Raw genomic sequence first — 27,067 nt, 5'->3', positions numbered from 1 at the left:
CTTGATTTCTGTTGGTGCAAGGCTGATTTCTCACAAGAGCAACTGCCTTAATTTCCTACCAGTTGACAGCAAGTGCAGCTGCATTTTGTACTCGTAGACTTTGTCCTTGCAATCCCAGCCCTTCTACTGCTCACCAGCCAGGATGTGCCAAGGCTGCTCCTTCAGCATCACCCCTCTGTGGGCCGTAGATGTCTGCTTCAGAGATAGAAACACTTGGCTTCCTTGTCCTAACAAATAGCTTGCAGGACTCCCAGATCCTACCCCAAGATTCATCCAAAGGGGTAAGTCTAAGCTGCAGCACTCTGATGCACCCCGGACATCCCCAAACTCTCATTGCTATGGCAACAATTTAGCAAATTTAGCACTGCAAAATTATTTGCAATTTTAAACTGTTGCCAAGATCTTCCTCAAAGGCTCCCTGCGGGTTGTTTTGCTCTGGTTTTTCATGTAACTTCCCCCCCCCCCTTCATGTGCTCTTCATTTTGGCACAGCTCCCTTCCTTGAGGAATGACCTTTCCCACCCATTTACTCACTCCACTCCTTGGCCATGCTGGCCTTGCAAATCTTGTTAAAGGACGTGTTCATTTACTGGAAGTCTCCAGCATGCGGATCTGAGCAGTTCTCATGCTGTCTGCAGGCAGTCTGCCCCCCTGGCTGCTCTATTAATTTCTCTTAGCAAGCTCCCTTATTTCCATGCAGTTCCCTTGATGAAGTTAAGCACGACTCAAGTGGTTTTTCCGCTCGACAGAGCAGGTCTTCGACAACCCTCTTCTAAATTGCCAGGGATAAAGTCCTGAGTCCAGCCTCCCCACAGGTTTCCCCACCAACCTCTCCAAGAAACTCAATTAGCAGCAGCTGTAAATCGTGATGCTTTGCATCACCAGCACATTTTCCTGATTTCCCATGTCTCAGTGTCCCCCTTTCCTGTCTGCTGCTCCCTTCCAGCCATGTGACCATGGCAGCTGCTGTTTGTCCCTTGACACATTCCCCCTGCAATGCTCTGGTCCCTGTGGGTACAGCCAAGCCTTTTGTCCCTCATCTCCACGGCACCCGCACCCCTACCCTCATGCCAAACTGAGCATGCCCTGCCACCCTTGTGTTTCCTCACTTCTTCAGGTGTTGTGACATGATGTGCTGCTGGGACAATGCTGGCTCTCGGTGCCCTGGGTCCCCCTGACATCCCCTTGTCCCTGCTGGACTGACTTTGTCATGCTCAGCTCTGTGTCAGTTCTGTGGGACAGGTACCTATGGCAGGGTGTTTCCCAGGAACAGGGAGCTGCCCCATGGCATTGCAGCTGGGCTTTCTCCAAATGTAGCTGTATCTCCCACTTGTGGTGCCTGGCTCCTAGCTGCTCCTCACCCAGCAAGCAGCAGACTGGGGCTGAAGCTTTGAGGGGTGCCTGATCCCCCAGTGAAGGGTGGGGATGGCAGCAGGGAGGATGAGACCTGGAGCTAGGACATGAGGAAGATGGAGGGGTGAGCAAGCAGGCTGTGCATGGGTTCCCCCAGGGAAAACAGAGTCCCTTTGCATGCACAGAGCTGCTCCCTCAGGCTGCCTATGGTGCAGGCACTGCCTGCCGGGCTGGGGGACAGCCAGGGACTGAGCAGGGCAGGCAAGTCCGGTGCCTGTGAACTGCGCAGTGGTGCCAGCCATGGGTGATGGATGGGTCTGTGTGGGGAGGGCAGTCAAGCCTTGCTACTCTGATGAGAAAATCATCGAGTGGCTGCAGGGTGCTTCAGGCAAACTGTAAAAATAAGAGAGCAGCCAGGGCATTCTCGGAGCCCTTCATCATCCTCAGAGCAGCACAGTGACATCCATGTCTGGCCAGGGAGCAAGCTCTGTCTGTATCCACGATGGGATTTACATTGACTGGGGTGGAAAGGCTTTGCCTCCCTGGATCTGGCAGCACAGTGAGCAGGAGGGCTGAGGACTCCAGGGGATCTGTGCCTCTTGACCCAGGGTTTCATGAGGATACAGAGAGAAAATGCTGAGGTGGGGACAGCATGGTTACACGCCCCTCCCTACACACCTGTCTGGGGACTCACCAACCCCCAGGCGACTAATCTGGTGACACCTCCAGCAACCCTTCCATCCACACCTCCCAGCCACGGTGGTTAGCAAGGGGCACAGAACCCTTGTGCACCCAGACAGACCCCAAAACCTTGGACTTCTCACCAGCCCCCACCCGCTGCTTCCTGGTCAGGCACAAGTGGGCAGGGAGAGGAGGAGGGATGCCGGGTGCTGCCTGCGTGCACGCAGTCTGCTGCAGGGCTCAATAATTTAGGCCTGACACATTAAAGTTGCATGGCATGCAATTGCCATCTGCAACGACAGACTGCGTCAGGGCTGCTGGGTGATGAGCTCGGACAGGAGTCATTGGGCGGGCAGTGGTGGGAGGGCCCGGCAGCCCCCGAGGAGGGCAGGGTGAGGGCAACAGGCGGAGCTCCTCTTTAGTGGGGGCTGGGTGGGAGGAGGTTGTGGCAGGAAGCACAATACCAGTGTTTGGGATGCACATTTCCAAGAAATTTGCGTTGGAGCAGGGAGTGCTGGCCCAATGACACTGACTGCCCAGGCAGGATGGAGCAGGGATGCAGCAATGAGGATGATACTGCTCCCGGGGCTGCCGCCTTCTTATGCATCCCCTGTGTCCACTGCATCCTACCTGTCAGGACAGAGGCGGTAGAGACTTATGCTGCCACACACACGAGTCAAAAACTCTACCCAGCTGTGTCTGTCCCCAGGTTCCTGCCACCACCTGACCTGGTATGGCTCAAATCCCTCCCCCCCCATCCCTCTCCAGCACTGAGGAAGCAAAGCTCTTCATCGGCTGTTCCGGGAGTTGGTTGCCATGGGGATGTCAGATGTACCTGGCTGTTATAGGGATACTGTTGCCATGGTTATGTGGTTGCTGTGCCTGGCAGAGGCAGGGATGGAACATCGGGAAAGCTGTTTACACTGGGAGGGTGGGACTCACAGGGACCCCAACTCTCTGAGCAGGGGGGAAGGTGGGGGAGTCCAGCCTTCACCCCAAGTGCATCCTCATGGGGCAGGGGCTGGAGGCTATGGGGAACTGTGACAGAAAAGCTCACTAGACCCACAGGCATGGACACACTGGTGCTCCTGACCTTGCAACAAAGGGGAGGTGATTGAGGGGAACTGGAGTCCCTCATGGTGTGTCCCAGGGAGAGGTGGGAGAGGCACACACACCCCCTGTGCTGGGTGTCCCACAGGAGAGACCTACTTCTCCATGCTTGGTGCCTGGAGCAGCGAGCAAAAACCCTTCCTGTCCTGCAGTACTGTGTGTTCTGCACTTGCAATGCACTGAGCTGCATTCTGACCTAGGCAGGGGAATGGGTTTTTGCCCACCCTGGGACTGGGAGATGAAGTGAGAATGGGGATTCCCAGCTTTCAGCAGGCAGCCCACAGGCCCCCAGGGACGAGCTGGGCTGGCAGAGAGTGCCTGGATTCCCTCCAGTGCTGCTTGGCTGAGCTCCCTCCTGGGCAGTGCGGTCAGATGCGTGGCCTGTCCTTGAGATGAAAAATGCAGTTGCTGGTTTAATTAAAAGGAGAGGGAGCTCTGAGCCGCACCATCTGCCCAAAAAAGCAGAGCCTAGCAGAGCTGGCGTGTGGCTCCTCCAGGCTTCCCTGGGTAGCTCTCCTGGCTAAAACCCTTGCCCACCTCTTCCAGGACCCCTCAAGGGTCCAGTCCCACATGTGTCACCCCATTGGTGTCTGCTGTGGCAGGCCAGGGACTGTGCAGCTGTTTGCACAGGGATAGCTCATCCTACCACTGGCTCTGTTATCGTAGAGTCTTCACAAATTTGACAAACAGTAGGTTTGCACTTCAGCCCTGCAGCAGTGAGACAGGGGATGAGGGACGGGTAAGGATGCTGCATGCAGCCCTGACAGTTCCATGAAACTGGGGTACATTGGTGTGGGACAAGCTTGTGCCCAGTGTGCACTCCACTCCAGAGTGCACTCTTGCTGATGTGAAAGCTAAAGCTGAGCTCCTCATCCTCTAGGGGCTGCTACTGCCAGTGGGGTGCAATTGGACTTAATTAAAAAATTAATCCTTAATCCGTCACCTGGCCAGACAGGACATTCTGTATGGCAGAGAGAGGGTTGGAGGGTGAGCTCAGGGGGGAAGGAATGTGGCAGATGCAGGTTCTCCAGTCCTTGTACAAAGACTGGGGCTCCTGCCCAGGCTGCCCAGCACACTTCTACACCAGGCTGGCTCCCCATGGGTATAGCCCACACCAAGGCCCAGATACAGAGGCAGCAAACCCCTGAACTCACCAGCACTGCCATGGTCCTCACCAGCTCATTCCTCCTCCTGCTCTGCCAATCCCATCCCCACAGTCCTCCCCAGCTGCCCCCACAAACCCTCAAGCCCACCCTGCTCTGGCCAGCTGGGGCCCAGCTCCCAAGAAGCAGTTTTAATTAGATTGCAATCCTATTACATAGCTGCCTGCCTGCCTGCAGTTGCTAATCCTGTTAAGCATCCAGTAAATCTCCCTGTGCCGGGCTCTGTCCCCAGGGGTACAGGGAGGGGGGCTGCTGGCAGGTGGGCTCTGCTCAGCTAAGATGTGGCTGGTAGGATGCAGAGCTTTGCCTCAGGATTCCACCGTGAAGATCCCTGCAGGGCTGAGAAATTCTCAGGAGATTGGGGAAGTCCCCAGAGGGGTGAAAAGTGTCAGTGAAACTTTCCCTGTCCTCCCTGGACCCCTCTGAGCTGCTGATGCAGAGTGAAAACCCCCTGTCCTTGAGGTACACACACAGCCCAAGAGTCTGTCACCACATCGTGGTCACCAGTGGCTGCAATGTGTGCTGAGCCCACAGGTCTGACCACAAGCCAGACAAGGAGCAGGGGCTGAGAAAGGGCTGTCCCAGCCAGGTCACAGGGTGCAGCCCAGGCAATGCCCCTCCCACTGGAGCCCAGTGCCCTGCAGAGACAGTGCTGGTGGCAACAGCAGGGACACAGGGTCACTAGTCTGGGTGACAGTGACATGTGGGGTGCTGAGGCAGGCTATCCCAGGCAGTGGGGTGACACTAACAGGCTATGGGCTCCTGGGGCTGTGGCCTTTGAAGGCAGAGGCCTCTCAGAGCTCTGCATTGCCATGGCAGGCAGCAGCAGCACCCAATGGCCCCACCCCACAGCTATGGGCTCACCACAGTCCTGCAGGCTTGGAGAGGATCCTGGATGCCCTGGTACAGCACAGCCACTCCTGGGTCAGACATGACAGCCATCCTGTGAGAGCACAGTTCCCCGACAAAGACATCCCAGCCTTGCAACCTGTCATGACAGGAGCCAAAACACTACAGTCTCTGGTCCCCACCTCCTGCCAGCCACTTTGCTCTGTTGGAGCTGCATCAGCTCTAGAGCAGCCACCACAAAGTGGCAGCTCTGACTGAGAGCCAGAGACTGTTGCCATTCCTCCCCTCCACACCGAGCCATATCCCCTTGGCAACTCCATGGCCTGGCAAAGAGAGGAATGTGACCTAGGTCAGCCTTGAGACCCCACAGCTCTGCCCCAGATTGAGCCACAGTAACCCCTGGAGACAAGTTCAATCAGGCTGTAATTGGAAGAACAGGTTGGCACAGGTGACTGTGTGCCTGTCCAGAGGAGTCCTGGCATCCCCAGAGACGGGTGGCCAGCAAAGAGAGTGGGTGCCGAGCCCCACAGGGCTGCTCTCCACGACGGAGGAGTCTGAGCTGGCGTCACCATCAGCTGGTACAAATACTGTTGATGGAGGCCACAGCGGGGTCGACGAGCCCCAGCTCCTCCTGCTCGTTGACGCAGAGCTGGTACCCACATCCCTTGCGCCGGGGCAGGGGCCCCAGGCGCCGGCTGGGCTTGGCACGGGGCGGCAGCAGGAAGCCGACGCTGCCAGCGATGAGCAGGTGCCAGATGCTGTGGATGTAGAAGTAGTTCTCCTCTGTCTCCACAAAGGCATAGAGCAGCACTGCCGCCGCTGCAATCAGCGCTCCCGGGCACAGGTAGAAAGCCCAGCGCTTCCAGGTCGGAGGGTAGCAGTGGCGGCGACGGATGCTGCGAGCCGTCTGTTGGGGAAAGGAGAGGCTGGAACGGGACCCACAGCAGGGACAGGGATGACCTCTGTGCCATGGTGACTCACCCCTCAGGAGCCAGGGAGAGGGGTTCATGGGGAAGGGTGAGGGCAGCAGAGGGGAGATGCTCGCGGGGTCAGGATGCTGAGCACAGCCAGGATGAGGACATAAGGGACATCATCTTACCCAGGCGACGGCCATTATCCCCAAAGCGAAAAGGCTGGGCCCCAGAAGGTTCCAGAGCCCGTGACGGTCCATCTGCAGAGCCATGGACAGGAGCATGGCCCCCAGCAGGTACAGCACCTGTGGGGCAATGGGGGACCCATCAAGATGAATCTCTTCCATGCCTGCCCTGCATGCTCCCTCCCCACACTTGCCTGCTTGACTATGGGCTGGAGCCGGGCCATGGCGATGACAGTGACCCAGACAGACATGAGAGAGCCCAAGAAGTCACAAAACTGCAGCACATCATACTCCATGATGCAGAACACCACAATGCCCGGCTGGTCGCAGGCATGGTAAAACTGGGGTAGCAGGAAAAGGGTGTGAGAGCCGCCCTGCACAGCCCCAACCTTTCACCTTCCCTTCAGCTGCCCCACGCACACTCACAGTGGAGAAGAACATGGTGAAGATGTAGACAGCAGCTTCTAGGAGGTAGTGGCTGCGGACAGCAATGGCCACGGGAGGCACAAACATGACATTGCTGAGGCACAGCAGCAGTGTGGAGAGGAGCTGGAAGCCGTAGGAGAAAGCCTCAGCATTGTCCGTGCAGCCCCAGCCGTTCCAGCCTGTGACCAGGGAGAGCTGCCATCACCACTGCAGCACTCGCAGGGTCTAGAGGGGTGAGCAGGGAACCCCCTTTCCAGCACCCTGCAGAGACCTGGCACGAATGGACTACTGGGACACAAGTGGTATCCAAGGGGAAGGGGAAGGATGCAGGGGTCTGCGGGTGCCGGGCTCAGCTCTCACCAGCCTTGCACTCGCAGGCAGCGTACAGGTAGTTGTTGGTGCGCAGCAGCTTGCACTGGCCGTAGATGCCGCAGTCGTTGATGCAGGGTGAGAGGTAGGCGCGCAGGTACACCTCAGCTGTCACGTTGGTGCAGGGCTCAAACCTGCATGGTGGGAGAAAGGGGTCAGCCCTCACCCTGTGCCCTTGAAGAGCTCCTGCCTCTGCCAGAGCCACCTATCTCACCCAGACTTGGTAGGTGATGGGAGGACTCAGGGACTGGGCAAGCTTGAAAATGAGATTCTTTGGTGCTGCGTGGATAGCTGAGAGCTGGTCCCCAAGGATCCCGTGCGCTTCAATTGTTTGTGCCAGCCTGAGTGAGCAGGAGGAACGTGGCCATGCTTAAAGCCCCTCTGCTTTTAGCAGCACACTCAGCTGGTTCCTATTTCATTTGGGTTTTGCTGTGCAAACACTACGCCCTGCCCTGTAATGGCCATGTGTGAACCCATCAGGGAAGGACTGACTGTGACTGGCAACTCAGCATGAACTAGAAACGCAGCAGACAAGTCAGAGCAGGCACACCAACCCCACTGCCCTGGGCTGCCCTGCACCAGACTGTGGGCACTGCCAGCACCTTCTCTGTTCCAGCACACTAGGAGCACAGGCAGCTCCACAGGCCAACAGCATGTACCAGCTGCTGGCTGGGGACACCACAGGCACCCCAACATGCACAAGTATGCACACAGCACCAGCGGAACGTGTGTCTGCTCTCCACTGACTATGTCCTCACACAGTCTAATCTGCACATGCATGTGTGCAGAACATACACAGCCCTGGCTGCTTCAGAAAGCCCTGACTTCTTGTGCAAACCAGAATATGCACACAGAGCTGTCTGCACATATGCACCTGAACACGCATGCAGCACCATCCACACTTGTGTATCCTTGCACATACAGACACACACACACACACACAGAGACCAGCCTCACTCTTCCACAAGACTCCAGGCAGACAGAGACCAAGAACAGAGCCACAGCAGTCCCTGGAAATGCTGAGCAGAGCCCCAGCCTGACCAGAGATGCCCCCTCACTAGCAGAGCAGAGTCCTGTCCTCCCAGTGACAGCCCAGTCCCCTCCCAGGCATGGGTACAGATGGGCCCTCCCGCGGGGGCGGAGAGGCACTGACAGATGCCCGGCGTTCGCGAGCTGACAGGCACTTCCTAACCGCGAGACAGAGGGAAGAGCTGCGGGGACCCGCAGATGGTCAGGCAGACGCGAGCTGGAGCCATCCGTGCCCACGCAGCACTCACACGGTGACACACGGCCCGCAAAGCCACGTGCGCACAATGAGCAGAGACACGCAGCGTGAGGCACAGGCACACCCACAGACCCACGGCACGCACAGTCACAGGTCATGGTGAGGACATCCCCCCTTGGGGCACGGGGGGGTTGTGCCGGGGCTCTTACCCGTGCTCCGTGGCACAGAGCGAGCGCAGGCTCAGGTACCAGCTGCCTGTCTGAGGGTAGGGGATCCGCAGGCGGCTGAGGCTGGCTGTGGCATTAACGGAGAGCAGGAAGCCTGCCAGAGACTCTGTGGGCCAGAAGAGCTCTGGGTGAGCAGAGCAACGTGCAGCCCCCCGCCCTGGACAGAGGTGGAACAGGGACAGAGTACCCCTGTGCCAGGCTCCAGGGCCACATGCCCCCATGGTCTCTGCAGCCTCCCCCCTCCCAGCCTCTTGCCAGACACAGGGGTCATGACCCCATGGACATGGCAGGATGGACATGCACAGCCCAGCCTACCTGTCTCACAGGTGACCGAGGTGTTGTCACCAGATGTCAGTGGGACTCCATGGTTAAGACACCCAAACACTGTCACATTCTCACCACACAGGGAGCTCTGACGGCAGAGGAGATGGCCTTAAACCAGTGCCAAGGTTGTCCCCTGCTCTGACAGCGCTTGGATCACAGCACACAAACTAGCAGTGCCCTAACCCACTGCCCTTCACCCAAGAACACCCCGAACCTGAGCCTTGGAACACCCTAATCCATTCTCTATCACCCAAAAAATTCACAACCACTGCCTATGACTCCAAATCCTGTTCCCTGCCCTGCTGCAGCCTTGACATCACCCATCTCCCTTCCTGCCCCCAGTCCCAAGGTACCCTGCCCCACTAAGGGTGTATGTGGCCACCTCACCACGTTGAGCCGCAGCTCCAGGTTGAGCACCCCACCACTGTCCAGCACTGGCAGGAGGTTGATGACGAAGACAGCGGGGCGGTCAGGCGGCACTGACACGTTGGGCCCGAAGAAGATGTAGAAGTGGACAGAGAAGGTGTCTAGCTCGTTGCGCAGCGTGGGCCGGACAGGCCAGCACCGCTCTTCAGTGTGCAAGTTGACAGGGATGGGGACCGGGTGCTTCGTGTCGTTGGGGCTGGTGGGTGGAGGGCTGTCCCCCAGTGCCAGCCCACCCGCGGAGCCGAAGGAGTGGGGCATGTTCATGGAGGCACTGGAGGGCAGAAAGGGTGGCCGGGCCAGGCTGGGTCGGGAACAGTCTGGAGGGACAGAGCCATCAGCCGGGGCATCACACAGCTCCAGCCCCCTCTTAGTTCCCACCTTCCCTTCTTGCCCACCATTCATCTCCATTTGCAACCCAGCCCCAACGCCTCACAGCATTCCCATCCCAGCAGAGCTGGGTATAAACCCATGCCCAGCTGTGGACAGATCCCATGGGCATCATTTAGCCCCCACACCAAAGCAGAGTCAAGACCATGCCTCCACCCACACCTCCACATGCACCCTTCACCTGTGAGCTGCACGGTGACCTGAAAGGAGACGGTACCCGGCACCCCAGGGTGTTTCTCCACCAGCACGTAGTACCAGTGCTGCCAGAAGGGCAGGTCCTGTGCCAGCTGGCAGGGAGTGTGCTCCCGGCAGTCCAGGGTTGTGGAGTTGTGCAGGGGGGGAGCCTTGGCCCGCACACGCAGCCAGAGTGGGCAGCCCTCGGCGCCACGGCACCGCAGCACCTCCACGAGCACTCGTGATGTGTAGCTGGGCACAAAGACCCTGCGGGACAGCAGTGCCAGGTTGTGCCCATCACTATGCACTAACAGGGTTGGGGAGGGAAGCCAGAGGGATGGGACACCCTCATCTCCCCACCCTGAGAATGCCCCCTCCTTAGGTGACCTTCTCACACTCACTTGTAGAGGCAGGAGCGGTTGTGGGGGGCCATGCTCTGCTCGGTGACATGACCGGGGTACAGCACAGCAATGTTCACCAGGCGCTGCACGATGAGCTGTGGCTGGAAGAGATACTGGCACTCCTCGTAGAGCCCCTGCAGCAGAGGAGAGTCAGCACAGGGCAAGGGGCACAGGGCACTGACCCCACTTGGAACACCTGCCCTGGGCACTACCAGCCCAGAGCAGTCAGATCCCAGCGGTGCTCCACCCCCCCACTCCGACCCCTCCAGGTCCTTCACCTTAACAGAGATCTTGCCCTCATCTTTGGGCAGGTGGGCAGCCAGGAACCAGTCCCCGGGCAGTGGGCTGGTGACATTGAACACGCCTGTGGTGCGGTTGGGCAGGGTCCAGGTGAGGGTCAGTGCGAAGGAGCCAGGGACAGCCGTGTCCCTGGGGAAGTGCGTGTGCAGCGGGTTAATGACAGAAGGAGCCCCTGAGCGGAAATACCTGCAAGAGAGACAGCAGTCAGCAGGGTGTAGGCTGGGCATCGTGGCAGGGCCAGTATGTCCTGCATGTGGGTGTCTTCCTCTATGCTTAAAGACATCATGGAAGCTGGGACCTTTCTGGAGACTGAGCTTTCCTGAGTGGGTGTTCAAGCAAAACAGTTCATCTATGAGATGCACAGAAGAGTGGAGCCTGCATTGGTCCTGGGAAGATGAATCATGGGGAGAGAGCGTACATGTTGTCTGGGTTTTGGCTGGGATAGGGTTCATTTTCTTCTGAGTGGCTGGTACAGTGCTGTGTTTTGGATTTAGTATGAGAATAATGTTGATAACACACTGACGTTTCAGTTGTTGCTCAGCAGCGCTTACCCTAAAGCCCTTTTCAGTGTCTCATGCTCCGTCAGAGTGGGTGCACAAGATGTTAGAAGGGAGCATGGCCTGGAGAGCTGACCCAAACTGACCAAAGTAATATTCCATACCATACAGAAAAACATTCTGTTCCATATAGAGCCTCCTGCCCAGTGTATAAACTTGGGAGAGTTGGCATGGAGCCACCAATCATTGCTGGGGGACAGGTTGGGCATCAGTCAGCATGTGGTGAGCAACTGTGTGATGAATCAGTTATCTTTCTTGGGTTTTATTTCTCTCTCTCCTTTTTGTTACTATTGTTATTATTATTATTTTTGTAGCTGTTATATAATTAGTGATATTGGCATATTTATTTTGATTAGTTAACTGTTTTTATCTCAACCCACGAGTTTTACTTTTTTTCCATGATTCTCCTCCCCACCGGGGGAGCAATGGGGGGATGAGCAAGCAGCTGCGTGGTACTCAGTTGGCAACCTGCTCGAGTGGAACATGTCCCATGGTAGCGGGTTGGAACGAGATGATCTTTAATGTTCTTTCCAACCCAAAGGATTCTGTGGGTCTATGATTCTTTGACTCTATAGGTACACGTGCTTGTGCAAGCAAAGAAGCAGGCAAGAGCAGGCAAGCTGTGGGGCAAATCCAGGCAGGAGCGGCAGAGGCAGGCAGGAAGGATACAGGCAGGCTAGGCTGCTTACTCACACGGTGATGCTGCGGTCTGGGCATTGATCCCCAAAGGTGCCACCTTGCTCCTTGAAGGTGATGAGGTTCCAGACGGCGATGACTGTGTCCTCGGGAATGTGGAAGTGGAAGAGCTCGATGCTGGCAAAGGAGCGGAAGGGGCTGAGCTTGCGTGGTGTGCGGGTGAAGTAGTCGGTCACAAAGAGCCCGTCTGCAAAGGAGACGCAAGTGGCTCTCAGTAGGGCAAAGGATTGGGGAGGGGGTTGTGGAGCACCCCCCCAGAGCAGGTCCACTACCCAGGCTCTGATTATGTCACAAGCTTCCAGCAGCCTGGAGGCAGGAGGGGCTGGGACAGTGCCATTTCAGTGAATCCCCAGGGCTGATGTCAGCTGTCCCTAGCTGTGTCACCCAGCCCTGACACAGTCTGCATCATTCCTGGTTCAGCACAGCCTCAAGTCCAGTTCACCAAGCTGTGGGCACTGATGGCCAGTAACCTGAGGAGCCCATGGTCCTGGGTCCTCATGCTCTGCTCCCTGCATTTTACCTGTAATAGTAAAGGGACATTCTTCATGGCCTCAGCTATGCCCTAGCAGGTAAGGTCCCACAGGAACACACCTTCCCGCTCATCTGCCTGCTGGGGAGGATCAGCACCGAGCCCATCATAAAATGCAGTGTTTCATCCTCGAGCCACAAGAAGAAGGAGCAAGCAGAGCACTTCCTGCGCTGCCTCCCAGCTCTCCCATGGTTTGTGGAGGAGGAACGGTGCACATATGTGTGCACATATGCACACGTGGGTGCTGTCTGCATGCACGGCAGAGTGGAGGCGTGCAAACCCACGCCCATGGGGGTGTGTGCCTGTGCACAGCCCTATGTCTGAAAGACGCTTCCTGCAAGCCCACGGCACAGGTGGGGGCCACCTCCCCCTGACCAGCTGCCTGACAGGTCGATTTTCAGGGGTTTCCAGGAGCCCCAGCAGCAATGAGACAGGCACTTCTTTGTCACAAGGGAGAGCAGGACTCGAGACAGCAGCCATAACTTCACCTATCATTACCACACTACACCAGTGCCAGCCTGGGAGACCCATCCATTTTTCTCTAGAGACACAGCAACAACGAGATACCCCTCTTCACAAGCTGCTGGAAAGGGGGAGGCCAGCAGAGGGTGGACTCGGAGCAGGTCTGTGCCCAGGAGGACTTGTCCAGCATGAAGTGGGATAGCTGAGAAGAGGGTCTGCTTTGAACCACATGTTCTTGGCCGGGAGTGTGCGCATGTGCTTGTATGCACGTGTGTTTGTGCTGCGTGTGTGCAGCCCCAGCAGGCTGTACACTGACATGCATCTGCTCCCTTGTCTGGAACAAAGGCAGCTCCCCCTCCCCTTCACTCCCAGCCGGCACAAGCCCAGCATGAAACACCTGTCTCCTCAATGCAAGAGCATCTGATCCCAATTTCTCCACCAGGAACCACCTTGTCACTCCATAGCCCCACGTGGGGACAGTGACCTGGCAGGGGACCGCAGAGAGGGTGTTGAACACAACTCCAGAAGGTGAAGTGGGGCAAGGACCCGGAGTTACCCAGTCCCAGCGCAGTCCCCCTACACTCTCTCACACAGGGCAAGGTGAGGGAACTGGTTGAAGCAGAGGGTCAGTCTGAGGCGGCATGGCAGTGCAGCCAGAGCACGGGAAAGGTGCTGGAGGATGGAGCGGGACTGCTATCCATGGAAGCGGAGTGGATGGAAGGAGAAAAGCTAAAGCCCCTCTTCTTCAGGCCGGCCAGCGGCCTGAGCCGCAGGTCCCCAGCCCCGCTGCTACAGCCTCAGGTCGCGGCTGGCGGTCAGCACCGCGGACAGCTCCGCGGCTGGCGGTCAGCACCGCGCACAGCTCCCGCTGCCGCCCCACCGCTGCACCCCGGCGCCGGCAGCCCCCAGCCAGCTTCCCTCCTTCCCGGAGGATGTCCCCTCGAAGCCTCCAAGTATCCTTCCGCATCTCGGTCACTAAGCCAGCTCCCTGCCCCACAGCCTGCTCCTGGTCTTATACTGTCGTTGATGTATCTCCCGCACATCCTGACGTCCCGCTGGACAAACACCCCCGTTTCTGCCGGCAGTCCATCTCCACGGCCCCCTGCACAAAGCCTTCTGCCCTGCATCTGCAACCCCCCGGGCCCACTCACTGCCCACGCACACGCCTCCGTCCCAGGGTGTTCTACTGCCTGTGCACTGCCTGTGTCCTCCTTGCATGCACAACTCTGCACCCCACTGCTCATCTGTCTCCATGCCCCATTGCATGGGTATACCCTGCCCCACTGCACGTACATCCACGAATCCCATTCCACAGACATCCAGTACCCTCTACACAGGCATCCCTGTAACCCATTATGCAAACACCCCCCTGCACACGCATCTCTGCACCCATCGCACCCTCCTTGTTTCCCAGTGTAGGTGTACCCTGTGTCCCATGACACCCCACACCCAACTGGGGACACCTCTGTACTCTGCCGCATATCTGCCCCAAACCCCACTGCATGCTGGCCCCACACTCACCGTGTCCCATCACAGGTGCACCCCACATCCCAGGACGCCATCCCCCCATAGCTGTGCCCTTGTGCTCCATTGTCATCCGCACCCTGCCCCACTGCATGCAAACCTCACATCCCATTGCTCATGTAGCTCATCCCAAACTACGCATTCCAAGCCCATCCCCTCACCCCCATCACACGGTGCCCCAAACCCCACATCTCCAGCCCTTCTGCCCACGGCATCTCACCCACTCCCTGCCCCACTGCATGCACACCCCGCATCCCATTGTTCGCGTACTTCACACCCATCCCAAGTAAATCCCTCTGCCCCACGGCTCCTCATGGAGCCCCGTCACTCACACCTCCAGCCCTCCTGCCCACCGCGCACACCCCGTGCTCCATTCCCACCTGGCCCCTGCCCCATTGCGTGCACACCCCAAATCCCATTGCTCGTCTACCTCACGCCCTCTACATGCTCATCCCGCTGCCCCACGGCACGCTGTCCTGTGCCCCGCCGCACGGACCCCGTACCCTGTGCCTGCATCCCCCTGCCCACCGCACACATCCCCGCGCTCCAATCCCACCTCCGCACTGCGCGCACACCCCACATCCCATGGCTCCCGTACCTCACACCCACCCCAAGTTCATCCCCTGTGTCCCGCCGCACGCACCCCCGCGCCCCACAGCTCCTGCCCAGCGCACACAGCCCCGTGTCCGTCCACAGCCGCCCCCCGCCCCACTGCGCGCACCCCCCATACATCACGGCTCCCGCACCTCACACCCATCCCGAGCTCATCCCTCGCGTCCCGCCGCACGGAGCCCCGCTCCCCGCTCCGCCGCCTCTCCCACCCACCGCACACGCGTCCTCCGTGGTACCGCCTCGCCCCCGCCGCGCCGGCACTCTCGACGTGCGCTCCCGCGCCCCGTCCCGCGCTCGCCCCGCCGCCCCACACCCGCGCCCCCCGCCCCGGTCTCCCGGCGGCGCTCACCGGCGGCGGGCGGCGGCAGGAGCAGGAGCGGCAGGAGCAGCAGCGGCAGCGGCAGCGGGAGGCGCTGCCCACCGCCCCCGCCGCCCCGCCGGGCCATCGCCGCCGCCGCCGCCGCCGCGGCTGCCGTGGGGCGCGCGCCTCCGGCCGCCCCGCCGCGCACCGGCGGCCCTGACGTCACCCGCACCTCCCACCGGGACCGCCTCCCGCACAGCCATTGGCCTCTTGGCACGTCAATCTCTGGCGGCCGCGCCACGCCCCGCCCGCCCCGGGGGACAATTCTCCCCCCCCATTACCCCCGGGATGGACCAGGCGCTGACCGGGGCACGGGAGGAGAGTAACATGGGAATGGAGATGGGAGGCTGCGGGAAAGGGACACCGGGCTGAAACGCGAGATATGGGCCGGGAACTGGGGCACAGGGCTGGGAACAGGGACACGGCGCTGGAGACAGGGACATGGGGCTGGAACGGAGATATGAGCCGGGAACAGGGGCACAGGGCACAGAATCACTGTCTGGGGCAGGGACACGGGTTGAGGCCAGGAACAAGGCGCTGAGGGCAGGAACATGGTGCTGTAACTGAGATACGGACCAGTAATGGGGTCACTGCACTGGGGGCAGGGACATGTCCCTGGAACCGAGATATGGGCCAGGAATGGGGTCACAGGGCTTGGGACAGGAACATGGTGCTGGGGACATGAATTTGTCTGGGAACAGAGATATGGGGCTGAGGGGCAGGAACATGGGGCCGCAGGCAGGGACATAGGTTGGGGGAGAGGGACATGGGGCTGGGACAGAAACAATGATGGGGGCAGTGATGCAGGTCTAAGGGATAGCTATAAGAGCCTGAGGACAGGAATATGCCCTGGGCACAGAAATATATAATGGAGAGGGACATGAAGCTGTTGGCATGCCTGGAATTAGGGTAAGGGATGGGAGGCAATGAGGGCTACCTATGGAGCTGAAGGCGGTATGGGCTACCTATCCCAGAGGGGCTGTGTAAGGGGGTCAGGTGGTTTTCTACCAGTGGCTACCACCTTCTTAAAGCAAATTGTAACATGTATCTTAGTGAGGAGGTGTCCCTCAGAGGGGGTCTGGGCACCGCCTGCAGGGATGAGGGCATTTTGACTGGAAACGATCTCATCACAATTTCCCAAATTCCCCTGACATCATCCCCAGACTCCCCTGACATCACCAACCTCTTTGGCCATAACGGAGGCTGCAGGGAATGCTCCTCTCCCATCCTGTGCTCCCCACAGGGGCACCCTGGGAGCTGCAGCAGGAGCAGCCACCCCACCGTGTCCCAGCCCGACTGCCCAGCAGCCCTCCCCAGAGCACAGACCCCCTCCAGGCATGACTGGGGGTTCCCTCCCCAGTGCAGACCACATCGGCACAGCTCTGGGGCCAGTGGCGTCTGGCACAGGGATGTACAAGGACCATCGAGGAGAAAGGTGGTCATGCTCTCCTTGGGAAATGGACAGGGAACTTGTCTCCCTTACAGATACTCTCCAAAAGCTCCAGGGTTCCATCAGAGCCCCGTGGGACTAATCTGAACTCTCTGTGGGTTCCCATGGGGGCCTGGGACCGGGTGGGTCCCCCATGGGGAACCAGCAACCACCCTGTGGGGAGGAAGGAGCACAGAGGCGGGGTGGTGGGAGTGGGTTCACGAGGGCCAAGCAGGGGCGAGGAAGGGCAGGCTGGGACTGGGGACTGGCACACCCTCAACCTTCCAGGAGCTGCACTTCGACTCTACAAGCCCCAGATGTTTGAGACTGTCCCATGGCCCCACACACCCCGCCAGAGTGTGGGGTGCCCCATTGCCACACAACCGGCGCCGCGGAAAACCAGGTGTGCCCTTGGCAGGACTCCCAGGGGGCTTTTCACTGCTCTCGAGGCGAGCAGAGGGAAGGAAACAATGCCCGTTCTCCTGCCCGTGCCCCGGCGGGGTCCCGTCCCGATGATTCTCCAGCGCCAGTCCTGGTCCGGCCCTATCCCACTGTTTCCTGTGCCCGGTCCTGTCCCAGTTCCACTGCTTCCCCTGCCCGTTCCCGTTCCTATCCCGGTCCCACCGCTTCCCCTCCCGTTCCCGTTCCCGTTCCCGTTCCCGTTCCCGTTCCCGTTCCCGTTCCCGTTCCCGTTCCCATCCCGGTCCCACCACTTCCGCTCCCATTCCTGTTCCCCTCTCGGTCCCACCGCTTCCCGTTCCGTTCCCGTTCCCGTCCCGTCCCTCTCCCCGTTCCCGTTCCCGTTCCTGTTCCCGTTCCCCTTCTCCTTCCCGTCCCGTCCCGTTCCCGTTCCCATCCCGTCCCTCTCCCCGATCCCGTTCTTGTTCCCATCCCGTTCCCGTCCCGTTCCGTTCCCGTTCCCGTTCCCCTCCCTCTCCCCGTTCCCGTTATTGTTCCCGTTCCCGTTCCCGTCCCCGTTCCCGTTCCCGGTCTCGTCCTTCTCCCCGTGCCGGCCGTACGTTTTTACCCTCCGGCCACCAGGGGGCGGTAGGGCCCCGCGTGGCTGTGCAGCCGGCGGCGCTCCGACCCGCGCTGTTCCCGGGCGCTGATTGGTGCGCGGCGGCAGCAGCGCGACTGTGACGCCATTCGCGGTGGCCGCGCCGTCCCCACGAGTCGCGGGGGTGCCGGCTCGGGCGCGTGCTGCCCCTGTGCCCGGTACCGCGGCCATGGAGTTCCCGGCCGCGCTCTTCCCCTCATACTTCACCGCCGGCCCGCCGCGGGAAGAGAGTGGCCCCTCGCTGGTTGCCGGCTGGGGCGAGCACGGGCAGGTGCTGGAGGCTGGCCCCGGCCGCCGCCAGGTGAGACCACCCTGCCGGAGGTCCGGGCTGGCAGAGGGAACCGGCAGAACGGTCAGGCTCCGCTCTGACTCTCCCCCTTCGCTCCCCACAGGCGCAGCCGGCGTTCGTGCCCCGCCGCGGCGCGACGGGCGAAAGGTGGGAAGCCGCCGACGCTGCGGCCGTGCCGGTGCTGCTGCCCAGCGCGGGTGAGAGCCGCGGGAGCGGGAGGGAACTCGCTGCACGGGGGCTGGGGGGAACATGCCTTCCGCTTCTATCGCTCCCGCTGCTCCGCGGTGCTGAGCGGTGTTCCTGTGCACGTGTGATGCCAAGCGGCTCTGCCTTCTCCGCACAGGCTGCTGGATCCCCTCGCCTGCGCCTCAGGACATCCTGTACCGCAGCGGCCTGTGCAGGAAGCTCCGGGCAGGCAAGTCTGGAGCTACTCTGGACTTCGCCAGGCAGGTGGGATTTGAGGCATTGCATCCTGACAAGGACCTGGGGGCAGCGTGGGACCTTTGCATGCACTGACCCTTTCCCTTCCCACACAGCTGGGCCATTTCTTTGTGGATCACCCAGAAGATGCTTTTGGCTCCTTGGGGCGTCTGCTGCACAAGAACTTCTACCTGGGAAATGCCAAGCTGAAGGTCACTGACTGTCCAGGGATAACAGTGCTGTTCCCCACCCTTCCCCTTGCCAGTCTCAAACTCTGTCCCCTACTCCTGTAGAGACCAGCCCGGAATAGCACCATCCGGATGACAGCCCTCATGGAGGACATCGACCGCCTGGAGGCCCGACGGTGAGTGTCCCTCTGTCCCCTGCCCTGCAGAGGTCTGGGGAGGCTCCTTCTCTGTCCCCCCACCTGATGCTGTCCATGCCCCGCAGCGGCTGCCCCCGGCAGCACTTGGCCTCCCGCCTGCGCTGGTTCTCCCACCTCTGTCGTGACTGGCTCTTCGAGGTACCACTGGGGCTGCTGGCAGACTGCCTGCACGAGGAGCTGGCACAGCAGTGGTCCGACCTTCTCTTTGATGACAGCCTCACTGGGGGGGCACTGGCCTGGTTGCCCCCTGAAGATGGGGAGACACCTGTGGGCCTCCTAGTGCACCCTGGAGGGCAGGCCATGAACCACCTCTGTATCCTTCCCCATGGGGTGTTCCTGGGGCGGGAAGTGGGGGTTGTGTTGCAGTGCCCTTAGTCAACACCTCAGATTTCCAGGATGTGGTGCTGAAGGAGCTGCCTCATGCCCGGGGCTCCCCAGCGCAGTTTGAGCTCAGCGGGCGCATCCGGCAAGTGGCTGCAGCCCGTGTAGATGGGCAAGGTGAGCCATGCCCAGGATCCACATCTTGAGGCAGACAGAATGGAGGGAGGAGAGGCACCAGAGGGCCCCTGGGATGCTGCCAGATCACATGCCACCTCCTTCCCTGTGACAGATTTTGTTGGGGTTCGGTCAGACTATCACTGTGGTGTTTGGAAGGTGCCGGGCAAGACAGGGGCAGCTCCCACCCCACTGCAGGTGATACACACTGATGTGCCTGCCTCCTGCCTCACTGTCAGGTAGGTGCTGGAGGAAGGGGTTGTGCAAGGAGCGGGCTCTGCTGGCGCAGCCCTGCTCTGTGTGGCGGGTTCTGTCGCCCCATGCTGATGCTGTGCCCCCTGTCCTGTAGCCCTCACCTTCCTGGGGAGCTGTCTGTCTGCACCCAGAGCGGGACCGTCTACCTCTGGAGCGTTGAGACTGGGTGAGAGAGGGCACTCAGGACTGTCTAGGGACTCTTGCAGACAGTGGAGTCCCAGGGGTTGGGAGGCCCAAGTGCCTGGGACAGCCCTCCCCCATGCCAATACTACTGTCTCCCCACAGGCTGCAGCAGCTGCGCCATGACCCCCAGACCATGTTTTTTCGGGACCATTCACCCTGGCGCTGGAGTGACTTCACTGCCCACCCACGGGTGCTCAGCTGTGCTGACCGCACGGGCCTGCAGTGCCTGGATGCCCGAGTGAGCTTTGGAGGGTGGGCATGGGGCAGGGGCAGGCAGGGAAGAGGGTTCCACAGACCAAAGTGCTGACTGTGCCCTGTTCTACTGCTGCAGGCCCCCAAGAGATGCCACTTTGACTTGTTCAAGGTGGGCGAGGAAGCTGGCTGCCAGCAGGGCGAGCGTGTGGTGCTGCCCATGTACCTGGGCAGGGCTCATCCCTCGCAGTACCTTGTCACCACCCAGGTGAGTCCCACCGCAGCTGAGAGCTGGGGAAGACACACCACACAGCTGTGTCTCCCAGTGCCTACGGGGCATGAGGATCTTCCATCTGAGGGGAGTTGCCATGGTATGTTGGGGTGTGTCCTGTCTGAACCAAGACTTCTGTCCTAGTTCTCCATGTATGTGCTGGATGAGCGGTTGCCATTGGTGCCTGTTCTGAAGTGGGCACACATGATGAAGGCCCCTCCACTCTTTGCACACCTGATTCCAGGGAAACCTGGGAGGAGCCACAAGGTGCTGCTTGGTGCATCCTGCACGCAGGAGCTGTTGCTTTTGCAATACCGGGGTAAGAGATCGAGCTCCAGGGGTGCTGCAAAGCCAGAGCTCCTCTGTGCCCACATCCTAGCCTCTTTGCTGCTGGGATCAGCTGCTGCCCTAGCATCTGTGCTCACCAGACAGTTTTTGGGATGTTTCCTCAGGGGGCAGCCAGTTGGCCTGTCAGCTGGTGGGGACTCCGCAGAAGCTGCATGGTATCTCAGGGTGCCTGCAGCACCTGCCCACCCAGCTCCCGCACCGCCACCACCTGCTCCAGGAGCGCCTCTCGGCCCCAGCAGCAGGTGAGTGTCCCACACTGCCCCATGCTGCAGGTCCTGTTTGGGGAGAAGGTGGAATGGAGTAGAAGTGTAGCCTTTGTCATGACCTGGCTGGGGGGTGGCTGAAAAAGCAAAAGCAAAGTCCTGAACAATGCTGCTGAAGTGATTAATAACAAAGAAAAAGATGTACAGACAGGGCAAGAGCCAGCAGTGAGCGTGCCCACTGAGGGGTGGAGGCAGTCCCCACTGCTGGCCAGGCCCCTGTCACTGGAACCCTGGTGACAATGCCATTCTTGTTCCTGCAGGGCTGGCTGCCACACTACAGGAGGATGGACCACGCAAGTCCATGTTGATTTTCCAGCTCTCTGAGGCTGGGGATGTCTTTTGCCAGAGGCTGATCCACAAGGCAGAACAGCCCCCTGCACCCCCATCGAGGGATGAGACCACAACAGCCCCTGGCTCTTCCCCCCTCTTTGAGGCTCTAGCCAGCAGCCCACATGGATTGGGCGGTGAGGGAGAAGAGGAGGAAGAGCAAACATTCTACTTGCCCAACCTGGAGGTGATTATCCATGAGGAGGAAGAGGAGGACATGGGCACACCAGCAGCCCTGGAGGAAGCTGAACTACTGCAGGAGCCTTGTGCCAGCCCCCAGCCCTCCCCAGCGGTGCCCAGCCCAGCTGCAGCCCTGCGGTACCGCCGCTGGCTGAGGGCACTTTCCAGGGCTTGGAGGGAGCCTCCCCAACACACCTGGCTCCCCAGCCTCAGCCAGAGGCGCCTCTTCACCCGCAGAGATCTGGAGGGGCCAGCAGGCCCCAGCAGCCTGCAGAAGCAGATGCAGCAGCGGCTGCGCCAAGCCATGCAGGAAGGGGGCCGCATCCAGCGCTGGGAGCCTTTGGCCCTCCAGCCCCCTCCCCTGCCACAGACTCTGGAGCTGGCAGGGGGTCTGGACCCCCTGAGTAACCGTCTGACAACGGCTTGGGCTGGGGACTGGGACCAGTGGTGGGAGGAGAGGACGAGCTTCAGTGTGGCGCAGAGACAGCGGGCACTGCGGGAGCGGCGGCGACGGCAGAAGCGAGCCCAGGGCCGCCGCAGCCTTTCAGCCAGCTTCACCTCCTCCCTCACCTACCAGTCTGAGCTGTCTGAGCTGAGTGATGTGGGCCCCTCGCTGCTCTCCCCAGGCCGCCCACCCGTTCTCTCCCAGGAGAGTTCACCACCAGCAGGCAGCCCCCCAGTTCACAGCTCCCCATCCTCACCAGCGCCCAACGAAGCCCTGCTGTCTTCACAGAGCCTGCGCTGCCGTGGCATCCCCAAGGAGCGGCGGAAAACACTGCGGGACTACTTGTCTGTGTGGGCCGAGGGGCCCCCCGAGCCCCCAGAGCCCCCTGGCAGCCAGGCCAGCCAGCTGTGCTTCCCTTCTTCACAGAGCCAGCTGTCCTCCGCCTCACAGCCCCTCCGCAAGCGCCCACGAATGGGCTTCTGAGTGCAAATAAACCTGCTTGGCACAGCCTTCCTCCCGGGGTTCTCAATTGTTTGGTCAAGGCACCCACCCTTAGGGGCAGGGGAGGTCGGGCGGAACGCCAGGAGTTGGAACTCCCCGCGGGGAGGGAGTGACCATCTTCCCCGGTCGGAGAGTCCCCGTCGGGATGCTCCAGCGCGAAGGTTGCCCGCATGGCAGGCGGGCGGGCGCTTTAAGGGGGCGTGGAGCGGGGCGGGTGAAGTGACGGGGGCGGGAGCGGCGGCCATGGCGGCGGTGCTGGCGCGCGGGCTGGTGCGGGGCGCGCTGCGCCCGGCGCAGGTGGGCGCGGGGGGACGCGGGGATGGGGGTACCCCGGGATAAGGAGGACACACCGGGGTGTGCGGGGTAACAGGGGCAACGGAGTGGGTCCGCACCATGCTGGCCATTACTTCCGCCTTCGGGCAAAGTCCGCGGCGGGCATGAGCGCCGGCCCGCGCACCCCTAGGCCACGGCACGGGTCCTCGGAGCAACCGTGGGTATCCACCCCTACCCCGGCCTGCGCCCCCGTGGGCACGGATCTCTGTCAGGCCCGTGGACAGTTCCCTGTTAGCCTAGTGAGCACAGCCCACTGTCCAGGCTGTGGACAGTCCCCTGTCATCACTGTCAGCACAGCCCACTACCAGCCCCCTGGGCATCTGCCCCTCTTACCCCTGTGAGTGTTACCCCCGTGTGCACTTCCCTGTTGCCCCATGTGGTACCCCCTGTCACAGCCAAGCATCACTCCCGTGTGCACCCCACCATCACCCCTGTGGACGCCCCCAAGACCCCTGTATGAATTCCTCCACTTTCCACATGCATCCCCCATCATATCCACCATCACCCCATGCATTAGTCCAATCACCCCCACGTGTATCCTGCATCACCCTCACATGCATCCCTCGCCCATATCCCAGTGTGCACTCCATGTCAGCCCCATGTGCATCCCCCCACGTGATTCCCACCATTACCCCCATTTGCTCCCCTCCATCACCTTGCATGCGTGTTCCCCCACATGCCCCCACCCACCCCCACGGCGGTGTCCTTGTCCTTGTCCCCACGGGCACAGGCTGTAAGCCAGGTATGCCCCTCAGCCCCAGCGGTGTGCGTCGGCGCCTGGCAGGCGGGATGGGGAGGTGGGCAAGGCGCAGCAGGCAGCAGCGGCTGGTGAGGAGGCAGGAGGGCAGCCCACCATCTTCAGCAAGATCATCGACCGCAGCATCCCTGCCACCATTCTCTATGAGGATGACAAGGTAGCTGGGACAGCAGCACCTGTGTCCCCACCGGGGCAGGGGGGCAGAACCCACCAGTGTGGGGCTGACCCTGCTCCCTCTGGTAGTGCCTCGTCTTCCGTGATGTGGCCCCACAAGCCCCCGTGCACTTCCTGGTGATCCCCAAGCGCCCCATCCCCCGGATCAGCCGCGTGGGTCCCCAGGACACTGAGGTGAGTCCAGAGAGGTCCCTGGGACGTTGGTGGTGAGGGTCATACAGTGCTGACCCTGCCACTTCCCCCTCCTTCAGCTGCTGGGGCACTTGATGGTGGTGGCAGCACGCACGGCACAGGCAGAGGGGCTGGCTGATGGCTACCGCCTTGGTGAGTTGATATCCCCTACCATGCTGTGGGGCAGGACCCTCACTGGTGGTCCTGAGGGGCTGGGGACAAAGGGGCTGGCCTGACCCTTGTACCTCTGTACCTTGTACCTCTCCTGACAGTAATCAACGATGGGAAACATGGCGCTCAGTCTGTCTACCACCTGCACCTCCATGTGCTGGGGGGCCGGCAGATGGGCTGGCCCCCTGGCTAATGCCCACTACCAACTTGCTCCTCAATAAAGCATCTCCTTGGTGGTGACTTCAGTGGCTCTGCGTCAGGGTGGCTTTTTTGGGAGCGGAGGTGGCTGGCCTGAGCAGGGCAGGGCTGGCCTCCGTTATCAGAGCAGTAGACTTGGTACCCTGCTTTTTGTAGAGGGTCTGGGCTCCCCACGTACCACCCCCACAGTTGAAGAAGAAGGGTTTTGTGGGGCTGCTCACAGGCAGAAAACTCATCTTGATGGTAGGCTGGGAGAGCAGGCTGGGTGCCACAAGGTTGTCCCCAAGGCGGGGAACGTCCTAGGGGTGTCAGTAGTGCACCACATCCAGGGCTGCCCACCCAGCTTCCCTGCCACCACGCAGCCCGAGCATCCCTGAATGCCCCTGCTCTGCCTCAGGTTGCCCCCCTGCTAGTCGTCCCCGTCCCCTGTCCCCCCCAGGGTTGCCACTAGAGCCCTGTACTGGACGCTGATGTTTCCCTGCTTTTCGAAACCAGTTAATTGCACTAGATTGATCTCAATGCCGTCAGAGCAAGCTTGTTGACTGCATGCGTACTTCTTGTCCACCCCAGACGGGCCTCTCTGGGAGCTCCCAGGAGGATCATAACCCTGAGCAGAGCACAGGGCAGGACAGGCTGTGTGGTGGGTGGACCAGCTGCCCCCTCCATGTACACATAGCCGTGTACTCCCCCGTACTGCAGCCACTGTACTGCTTGTATGTGCACTGCTATGCAAAACTCAACTGCACTGCTCACTCCAGACCCCCCAGCTACCCACCTCCGAGGGAACCTCACTGTATTGCTCACCCGAGACTCCCTCCCTTGGGAGGGAGCACACTGAGGAAAACACATTGTACCCTCTGTACTCCCGACCCCACAACCGTGAAGCACCGAGGGAAACTGCACAAGCCGGAGCCCCCTGTACACAAAGCCCCGCCGGCTTTGAGCATGCACGGCGCTGTTTACAGGCCTTGACCGGGTCTCGGGCCCGCACGTGTCGGTGCCAGCCCCGTGAGGGGAGCACACGCGGGGCTCGGCGCATGCGGCCGCCGCTCCCTGCCGCGTGCCTCCCGCGCCCGCTGCTCCGTGGCCGGGTGCCGTGGCTATATTTAGTGGCAGGGGCCGGTGCTGGCGCGGTGCGCGGCCCACCTGGCACCGCCGACGGGACTGCCTGGGCCCCCGCCAGCGGCCGCGCAGGGGACCGCAGCCCGCCGGGGAGAATGACGGCTCTGTTCATCCCCCGGCTCGGTGGCGCTGGCGGCGGGGGGCCCCCGGGAGCTGTGTGGGGCTGTGGCAGAGCCCAGTCACTTCCCCCACATACACACCCAGCATAGTATGGGGAATGTTTTCGGGGTGTAAATGAGCCTTAAAATTGTTGATACTGCTGCTTCCTGCCTCTGAGGCTCAGCGTGGGCTGGGGCCACTCTTGAACTCAGGACAGCCCTGAGTTCAGCCTTTGGGATATGTACCCCAAAGAGGGTTGGGTGTCCCTGGCAAAGTGGCGACGCTAAAGAGGGGCCAGGGATCCCCAGGAGATCATCCCCCAAGGCTCGTCCAGAGCAGTCCCACAGGGAGTGCTGTACTGGGCACAGGGCATAGGCTGGCACGCGAGGTCAGGCCCAGTCGCCTGCCATCGTGTTTCTTCCTGTGCCAGGTTTATTTTGTCAGTCCCCGAGCAGCGGCAGGGCAGGACAGTGGGCACAGCCCCATGGGGCCGAGGTGGGGGGGTGGGTGGACGGGCCCCAACGGCTGTTTTGGTTCCTCAGCCGGAGAGGATCACAAATGACGCAAGTTCCCAGAAGAGCCGGGCGGGGGGGCTGCGAGGGATGTGTCAGCCGGCGGCAAGAGGCAGCCAGATGTGCTCCAGCAGCTCCAGGGCTGCTGCCCCAAGCTGCTGCTGCCAGATCACAGCCCTACAGGGATGCCCCACAGACCCCCCCAAGGTGGTTTGCCTCACAGTGGGCACACACACCCAGGGTGGCATCGCCAGGCTCCCTGTTCCATAGTGTAATTTGGTGCTGTTGGTGTCCCTTCAGTATCCCTCAGCCACCCATAGCGCCTAGCCACGGGTAAGCCTAGGGTTGTTTGGTGGGGAATCTGGGGATGCTCTGAGGAAGACCACCAAGGGATGCAAGCTGGGGCAGGATCCCCAAGCTGTCACCCCTTCAGCATGAGCTGGTGTAGGGGTACACCTCAGGCACCACCACAGGGCCTGTGGCTGAGCACGGGGGCATGACCAGCAGCATGCAAATCAGAACCCTCACAGCAAGCTGCTAGCCCTGGGAGCACCCTGGCACCAACCCCTTGCCAGGGGCTGCAGGGCTGATGTGGCCCCAGCATGTGGAAGCCATGATATGAGCTTGGGACATGTCTCCCATTTCTCCCTCCTCCCCACATCTGTGCAGCAGACGGGCTTGGAGGAACCCCTGCTTGGCACAGGGCTGAGGGCCCACAGGGAGGAGCGGTCCCCAATGGGGGCCCCCCCGGCCCGCCAAGGCCAGAAGGATGGAGCACATCCCCAGCCAGGAAAAACAGAGGTCCCAGCACGGAGTACACAGTGCCCCGTCGCCACACCCCACAAAGCGCAGGAATAACAGCCCTCTCTCCCGAGCCTGACGCCTGCTATCAAAGGGCCCTTCTTCTGCTCGGCCTCTGCAAGGATGGGGCCAGGGGCCCATCGAGGGCTGGTGGCGAGAGGAGGTTGCTGCTCCATACCAGTGGGCACGGGCTGCACCCAGCCAGGTGCAGAGCACGTCCCGCCCCATCACCCTAGGGCAGTTGGGGGTCCCTGAGGCAAGCGGGCATATTCCAGTGCCAGGCCCAAGCAGTGTGGCGGTCACTTGGGTCAAGCCGTGGGGAGCAGTATGTCCTCAGGAGCCCTGGGCATGTCCCTCCTGCTGCCTCAGTGGGGCTACGCTGGCTCCGCCCAGGTACAGTGCACCCCCAAGAGCTAGCTTTGCCCTAAGTGGTGGCCC

At 60.9% G+C, this 27,067-nt stretch overlaps 3 protein-coding genes across 3 annotated transcripts; 2 read left to right on the top strand and 1 right to left on the bottom strand.

The window, feature by feature from the left end:
- Nucleotides 1-5,561: 5,561 nt before the first annotated feature.
- Nucleotides 5,562-12,095, bottom strand: TMEM8B (transmembrane protein 8B; the record flags this gene model as incomplete). Its single annotated transcript, XM_059837016.1, has 12 exons — nucleotides 5,562-6,062; nucleotides 6,255-6,371; nucleotides 6,446-6,592; nucleotides 6,678-6,856; nucleotides 7,038-7,180; nucleotides 8,481-8,604; nucleotides 8,814-8,910; nucleotides 9,210-9,565; nucleotides 9,817-10,076; nucleotides 10,211-10,344; nucleotides 10,489-10,696; nucleotides 11,761-12,095. Coding segments are annotated over 12 exons (2,436 nt in total), but the record flags the coding sequence as incomplete, so codon positions are not given.
- A 5,721-nt stretch (nucleotides 12,096-17,816) lies between these two features.
- TAF1C (TATA-box binding protein associated factor, RNA polymerase I subunit C) lies at nucleotides 17,817-22,303 on the top strand. Its single transcript, XM_059874169.1, has 14 exons — nucleotides 17,817-18,038; nucleotides 18,130-18,223; nucleotides 18,370-18,476; nucleotides 18,563-18,658; nucleotides 18,740-18,810; nucleotides 18,897-19,144; nucleotides 19,219-19,329; nucleotides 19,442-19,565; nucleotides 19,676-19,747; nucleotides 19,867-20,002; nucleotides 20,096-20,224; nucleotides 20,372-20,546; nucleotides 20,680-20,817; nucleotides 21,099-22,303. The coding sequence occupies exons 1-14, from the start codon at nucleotides 17,907-17,909 to the stop codon at nucleotides 22,271-22,273; spliced, it is 2,808 nt and encodes a 935-aa protein (XP_059730152.1). The 5' UTR covers nucleotides 17,817-17,906; the 3' UTR covers nucleotides 22,274-22,303.
- A 214-nt stretch (nucleotides 22,304-22,517) lies between these two features.
- Nucleotides 22,518-24,142, top strand: HINT2 (histidine triad nucleotide binding protein 2). The gene is made up of 5 exons (XM_059836552.1): nucleotides 22,518-22,588; nucleotides 23,380-23,538; nucleotides 23,625-23,729; nucleotides 23,807-23,879; nucleotides 23,999-24,142. Exons 1-5 carry the CDS (start codon nucleotides 22,535-22,537, stop codon nucleotides 24,088-24,090), a joined length of 483 nt encoding a protein of 160 aa, XP_059692535.1. The 5' UTR covers nucleotides 22,518-22,534; the 3' UTR covers nucleotides 24,091-24,142.
- The last annotated feature ends 2,925 nt before the right edge of the window (nucleotides 24,143-27,067 follow it).

This window comes from Haemorhous mexicanus, chromosome Z (assembly GCF_027477595.1).
Source record: "Haemorhous mexicanus isolate bHaeMex1 chromosome Z, bHaeMex1.pri, whole genome shotgun sequence".
In the NCBI taxonomy this organism is placed as follows: domain Eukaryota; kingdom Metazoa; phylum Chordata; class Aves; order Passeriformes; family Fringillidae; genus Haemorhous; species Haemorhous mexicanus.
The sequence above is the reverse complement of the archived record's forward strand: the minus strand, read 5'-3'. Positions and strand labels throughout refer to the sequence as shown.